This window comes from Echinops telfairi, unplaced genomic scaffold, assembly GCF_000313985.2.
Source record: "Echinops telfairi isolate 266 unplaced genomic scaffold, ASM31398v2 ScPeMD7_70;HRSCAF=299, whole genome shotgun sequence".
NCBI classification, from domain to species: domain Eukaryota; kingdom Metazoa; phylum Chordata; class Mammalia; order Afrosoricida; family Tenrecidae; genus Echinops; species Echinops telfairi.
In genome coordinates, this window is record NW_022103968.1 from 49,214,595 (window position 1) to 49,222,045 (window position 7,451).

General features: G+C 39.4%; 1 protein-coding gene across 1 annotated transcript; it reads right to left on the bottom strand.

Moving 5' to 3' along the window:
- Positions 1 to 6,336: 6,336 nt before the first annotated feature.
- LOC101648550 (non-histone chromosomal protein HMG-14-like) lies at positions 6,337 to 6,615 on the bottom strand. The gene has a single exon (XM_045291673.1). The coding sequence runs from the start codon at positions 6,613 to 6,615 to the stop codon at positions 6,337 to 6,339; it is 279 nt and encodes a 92-aa protein (XP_045147608.1).
- Positions 6,616 to 7,451: the final 836 nt, after the last annotated feature.

Consider the following 7,451-nt stretch of genomic DNA (forward strand, 5'->3'; position numbering starts at 1 on the left):
TGCCAGAATGTTGATAACAGCCCCCAAATCCCCCGGGATGGTACATGTATAAAGCTATAAATGGCAGGTGCTATGATTACTCAAAGTAAGAATAGAAATGAGATGGGTAAGCAGTAACTAGCATAATTCTATAAGAAAATTTCAGAGGATATTTCAGAAACACAATCAGAGCTGTCAATCAGAGACGATAGTTGCGGCTGACAATTCCATGTCTGTAGCACCTCTCCGGCTCGGTTTTCTTCTGTCAGAGTTTGCCCTTGAGATTGAAAAAGGATTCTAGTCCCCTGCCCTAATTATCGATTTGTTTAAAGAAGAGACAGGAGACTAGCTGAACATTAAGAACTGAGAGTGACCCCCAAAAGGAGATGGTCAGAAAACAAAATGGGGGAGCCCCTTGAATCATGACAGAAATATACTGGTGGGGGAAATGTTAGCAGCTCTTGCTCAGACATGGAAAGCCACACGACCTTATCTACTGCTGGTACACAGTTTTCCCAACACAGCCTGATGGAGCTGTGAAAGCTGCGTCTCACTGGGTGTTATCTCTGTCTTCCTCATGCCCTCCGAACTCTCTTGGGCCTGTGTTTAAGAGAAACCAGATTGTATGAAGAATCCGAGCTGCAAGACATGAGGATTTTTGCTTTCTATTTTCCACACTCAGTCTGACAAGCTAGTAAGGGGAAGTGTGGGTCTGTCAGTCAACAGTGTTTTCGCCAGGCTCTTTGTCTTCCCTACCCCCTCATATGACTCGTGTACATATTGATCTGTAAACAACATACATTTCAATGTAAATATATTGCATTCTCTTTACATGGTTCTGTAATGTGATATTTTTCTTTTCCTCACATTTGAGCTCTATTCATTCTTGACATGTTGCTAATTAGAACCCTCCATATGCATATGTGCCTTTTTGCCCCCCCCCCACCGTTTCACTTTATTTATATATTTAATTTATTATGAATTGGAAGTTAATACATATATCATATCATTCCATAGATCAATCACATCAAGCAGAATTATATAATTGCTACCACAATCAGTTTCCAGACATTCTTTTTCTTCCTGGGCTCCACGTGTTTGACATTGACTGCCTTTCCCCACCTTTTTTTCTTACCTGGACTCCTTGACATTGACATTGACTCCCTTTCTCCCTTCCCCACAAATGTATCACTGCCCATTTCTAAAAACAAAACAAAAGAACCTTATTCTATAAGGTTATTCTACAGGGACTTGCTGTCCCTATAGGCTCATCAATCCTGGTTTTCATATACCGAAACACATACAACACAACTTCATGGGGGTGACCTCCAGGGACATACACTGCTGAGATACACCCTAATATGAGCAAACAGAAACAAAACAAAAGTACAGAAAATGTTGAAAACCAGATCCAATCTAGCATGCTTTAGAGCGGGATCAACTAACCAGGTTTTAAGTGTCCAACTCAGATGTATGCCTTTGATCTTCTATACTCCTCTCTCCAATGCTCTGTGCTTAGTGATCGCTTTCCTCCCATCTCTCAACTATGGATAGATTCATTGTGGGGACTACATAGGAAAGAAGCCCCGGTGAATTCCCCAGTCACTTCTGATGGAAGTTTCCTTCTTCCTCCTCCACCCTTTCTCGCTCCCTTCTCTCCCTTTCCTATTAGAGAAACTGGTAAAATGAATGTCTAGCTACATAATTTTCTGGGACATTTATACAAATTACTCTAGGAAACCATTTCCCAAAATTCTTGAGATTAAAACTTCCAAATTTTCTCTGTTATCAGTCAGGGACCAAACAAGGAATCTGGAACAGGCGAATCAAAGTAATTAGAAACAGGTGTAAAACAAAGTGTCTATGTAAAAAAGTATGGGTGTAACTCACAGGTGAACAACTTTTTCCGGAAGGGCCAGATAGTAAATATTTTAAACTTTGAGAGTCACACAATTGTCTGTTACTCTCTTTTCCTTGTTTGCTGTTGGTATTAAGCACCATCGGATTGGTATTTCTGTGTCCGAGATGAGACGATGACTACCCTCCCCTTTTGCTTCGCGGTTATTGGGTGGGGCTGTGGAGTCCTTTTCGGATATCAATGAGCCCGTGTGACCGAGTAGAACTACCCCCATAGACGTTTCTAGACTCTCATTTTTACCAGGAGCCCTGATGGTGTATTTTCTTATACATTGGTTAGCTTCGAACCAACCGCCACTCTAAGGGGAAAAGATGAAATTCTCTGTTCCTATAAATATTGATAGGCTCAGGAACCCTAGGTGATCGTCCTACTAGTTCTGGTTGAAATTGAGATGGTAGTGGACGTGGTTGGAAGCTTTATCACAGCAAGTCACTAGGTTTTCTCCTTTGGAGCCAGTCCAGGGATCCTTCCTTCTTTATAATGCCTTTAACATGTAAAGCATTCTTCTAAGCTCAAGAGCCATATGAAAACAATTTTGTGTCAAAATACACTGGTGGTTTGCTGATACCTATTGTAGATGAACCAAAAAATGGTGGAGTTATCTAGTGCGAGTAGAAACGGGTGTTCTGCTAGCCTGATCCGAGAGGAAGAAACTTTACTAAACATGACGTGCTTCTCCAGGGACTGGTTGCTCCTGATAACATGTCTCAAGTATGTGAGACGAAGTCTCATCATTCTTGTTTCCAAGGAGCATTCTGACTATACCTCTTTCAAAACAGATCGGTTTGTTCTTTCGGTAGTCTATGGTACTTTCAATATTCTTCACCAACACCATAGTTCAAATGCATCAATTTTTCTTGTTCAGTGTCCAACTTTCACATGCATAGAAAGGGATTGAAAATACCATGACTTGGGTCAGGCACACCTCAGTCCCTAAAGTAATGTCCTTCCTTTTCAACACTATAAAGAGGTCTACTGCAGCAGATTTACCCAATGCATTGCAACCTTTGATCTCTTGACTGTTGCTTCCATGACCATTGACTGTGGATCCAAGCAAGATGAAATCCTTGACAATTTCAATCTTTTCTTCATTTATCATGATGTTATCTATTGGTCCAGTTGTGAGGGTTGGGTCTTCTTTATACTGAGTTGTAATCCCTACTGGTTGCAATCCTTGATCTTCAGCAGCAAATGCTTCAAGCCTTCCTCACTTCCAGTAAACAAGGTTGTATCATCTGTATATTGCACATTGTTAACAAGTCTTCCTCCAATCTTGAGGGTGAATTCTTCTTTATATAATCCAGCTTCTCTGATTATTTGCTGTCTTAAAATATGTACGAATTACACATTTTAAACTAAAATTTTCTCTAAAGGAACCACATCCCTTTATTTTATCACCAGTAGTACATGAAAACAACAAATTTGTCCCTCAGTCTCACCAAATATTATCAAATATTTTTATTTTACTTATCTGATGGCTGGAAATTGATTTGGAGGTCAAGGAGTTGTAAATTACATTCATCTGATTTTCAGGAAATGACAAATATGTCTTCGTATATTTGTTATTTCAATTGTTCCTTTTTGGATTTAAAAAAAATGTTTTTTTGCCCTCTTTTCTACTATGTTGCTTTTCTTCTTACTAATTTGCCAGGTTGCTTTGCAAATTTTAAATACTTTGTCTAATACATACTACAAACACCTTTTCCTAGTCTGTGGGTTTTTATTGTTGTTCATTCTGCTTACGTTTCCCTTTGCCATATAATATTGTTTTTTTGGTTTTGTTTTGTTTTTAGGTACCAATGAGTCAGTTCCAACACAGAGTAGCCATATGCAAAACAGAAACAATGCCTGGTTCTATGTCATTCTCCCAATTGTTAATTTGAGCTCCTTGCGACCACTGTGTCCATCCATTTCATTGAGGATCTTCCTCTCTTGTGCTGCCCCTCCACTTCAGCCAGTATGATGTCCTTATAACCTGTCCAAAGTATGTGAGGTGAATCTTCACTATCCTTGCTTCTAAAGATCATTCTGGACTTCTTTTGAGACAGATTTGTTTGTTCTTCTGGAAGTCCATTGTAATATTCTCTGCTCAAACCGTAATAAAAGTATATAAAAATTTCTCTGGTTTTCCTTTCACATTGCTATGAGGTGCTACAAAATGCCATGGCTTAGGTTAGGTGTGCCTTGGTCCTCAAAGGAACATCTTTACTCTTCCGAAGTTTTAAAGGGTCTTCTCAGCAGATCTGCCCAATGCAAAACATCCTTTCATTTCTTGACTGCTGTTGCCATGAGCATTGATTATAGATCCATGTAAAATAAAATATTTGAGAATTTCCATCTCACTTCCATTTCTCCTGATGTTTATTGGTCCAGTTGTGAAGGCTTTTGGTTTTCTTTCCATTGAGTTTCAATCTATACTGGAGGCCATGGACTTCATCTTCGTCAGTAGTTTTACTCCTTCACACTGTCGGCAGGCATGTGTTCATCTAGATAGCAAAGGTTTAATAAACCATTTTCTAATTCTAATGCCTTGCTCTTCTTCTGATTGCCTACATACTCAAATTAGTTGCTTAGCCTACAGATGGAATAAAACTACGATGAAAGGATCCAACCCTGAGGCACAACTTCCCTGCTCTTAAACCATATTTGAAGGTTTAAGTCCCATTAATTCACAATTTAATTTAATTTGAAGGACTACATTCTTGATCCATGTACAGGTTCTGTGGGAGCAAAACAAAGTGTTTTGGAATTCCCACATTTCACAAATTTATCCATAGTTTGTTATGATCCACATAATCAAATACCTTTGCAGAGTCCATAAAACGCACACAAAGAATCGTTCTGGTATTCTCTGCTTTCAGTCATGATCCATTTGATGAAAGCCGTTATATCCCTTCTGAATGCTCTTCTGAATCTAGCTTGAATTTCTGGCAGCTCCTTGTCAATGTACTACTGCAACAATTGTTGAATTAGCTTTAGCAAAATTTTACTTGTATGTAATATCAATTCTATGGTTTAGTAATTTGCCATCTCTTTTGAATGGGCATGAATATAGACCTTTTCCATTGAGTTGGACAGGTCATTGCCTCCCAAATTTCTTGTCATAGAGTAGTGAGTACTTCCAGTGTTTCATCTGCTGGTTGAAACATTTCAATTAGTCTGCCGGTTCCTGGAGTCGTGTTCTTTTTTGCTACTACCTCAGTGCAGGTGGGACTTCTTCATTCAGTACCATGGGTTCTTGCTGCCCCTAAAAGGGTTTGAACACCGACCAGTTCTCTTTGGTACAGTGACTGGGCATACTTTCCATCTTTTTTTTGTTGTTGTTGATGCTGCCTGTACCATTCAATATCTTGTGCACAGAATTCTTCAATTATTGCATCTTGAATTTTTTCTTCTTCCGTTCTTTCAGCGTGACATGTGCGGACTGTGTTCTGAGGCCATTTGTCTTTTTGCCCCCAGGTCTTTGCATATTTCACATTTCAACTTTATTTTCTTGAGTGGTCCTTTGAAATTTTCGATTCAACTCTTTCACATCGTCATTTCCTTCATCTGCTTTGGCCCTCTACAATCAAGAACAATTTTCAAAGTCTCTCCAGACCTCCCTTTTGGTCTTCTTTTCCTTTCTTTCCTTCTTAATGACCTTTTACTTGCTCGCTGGCTTTCCTTTTTCTACTGGCACTTTATTGGTTGTTTTAAGATCTGTACAGAGACATGATGAACAATTTGTACACAATTCTTGATGTGCATATCAAACTCCTAAAATGGCACACAGAAACAATTTGTTCCTAATTTCCAGTTCTAAATTTGGAGGCATTTTTTTAAAGAAGCTGTCAAGTACCATCAGCTTCAAATGTTGAAAATCTGCGACATCTGCAGTCTAACTAATCCACAATTTAATGTCACACCGCACACTAAATGCTCCACTCTTCACAACACATCACAAAGTTATTAGGAAGGTTGAACGACCATGCCCAAAGGTGCTACAGAATGCACACAGTGCTCACAAGGCCATGGAGACAGACTCGTTTTCAGACGCATCTATTTAAAAATAAACAAAAACATGGAAATAAAACTTTAAATGTTCAAGTCATACAAATGCATGGCAGTGACTCCAAATACCCATTAAGTATGTTTTGTCTTAGGGATACAAAAACCGCCATCCAAGGAATGTTATGTTCACACCCAAGACAGTGAAATCTTCCCATCATTCAACATCCCACTATTTTCTGGTTATATAAAAAAAAAAGTAAATGATTTCACATCTTTAAAAAAAGCATTTACACTTACAAAGAATAGAATGAAGTGGGCTTTTTACCTTAATAATGTCTCCAGAGCTACTAAAAAACTTGCATTTACAAAGGCGTGTTGATGAAAGTATTCCTCTGGCTTGTATAAGAAGGGAGCTAACAGGGCCCACTGATAAGACAGGTAGATAAACTTTAATCCGACTTGGCTTCTTTTTCTCCTACTTGAGCAGAGGCTGGCCTCTCCTCGTTGTGGGGGCTCCCTTTTTGGCAGGTAAATGTTTCTTGGCGAGCTGCTTCAGCCCACTCTCCCCCTGCTCCTGCTTTCTCTTTGGCTCGCACTTTGGGGTTGGAAGATAGTTCCTGCTTCATCTGCACTTTGGCAGGCACAGGTGTTGCTGACAACCTTGCAGGTCTCCTCTTGAGCTTCCCCTTCACCACCCCTTCTGCAGAGCTGGATTTCTTTGGGGGCATCTTGCTTGTGGGGAGGGGGCTTGTCAAATGCTTGCGGAATCTCGGGCACCAAGAGCTTTATCGAAGCTAGGTTGCCGGCCTCTGCCGCTCTGCCGGCAGCCCGGGCTGCTGCTGGGACCCACCCCTTTTGCTTTTTTTATGTATGGTGTTTTTGATGTCATCCCTCTACTCATCAGGTCTTCTGTCATTGATGTTCTATGTGTCAAATGTCCTCATATATGTCCTCTAAATTCAGGAGGGATAGGCTCAAGGTCATTTTTTCCCATATTGGCTTGTTTTACATTTCTTCAACTTTAACCTGAACTTATATATGAGCAATTGGTGTTCTATTCCACAGTCAACACTTGGCCTTAGTCAGATGATGATATGTTCTCTATGCACATGTATAGTCCTTTTGATTCTTGTGTATTCCATCTGGTGAAGTCCATGTGTATCGTTGCTGCTTATGTTGTTGGAAAGTATTTGCAATGAGTAAGTCATTTGTTTTGCAAAATTCTATCAAGTGATCTCAGTTTCTATCACCAAAGCTATGTTTTTCAAATACCGATACATTCTCTTTGTTTCAAATTTTTGCATTCCAATCTAATAATTATCAATGCATTTTGATTATGTGTTTGATCAATTTCAAACTTTAGAAGTGGGTTTAATTCTTCCATTTCTTCATCACTAGCTTTGGTGCTTGGTGCACAAATGTCAATAATAATTGTACTAACTGGACATCTTTTTATATGTATGGGTATTATATCACGGACAGCATTGTATTTCAATAAAGATCTTGAAATGTTCTTTTTTTTAGGAGGCACCTACATCATCCATATTGAAGATGTTATGACCCA

What these genes read in the sequence shown, in the direction of transcription:
- LOC101648550 (XM_045291673.1), bottom strand. Translation starts at nt 6,615, where the DNA reads ATGCCCCCAAAGAAATCCAGCTCTGCAGAAGGGGTGGTGAAGGGGAAG.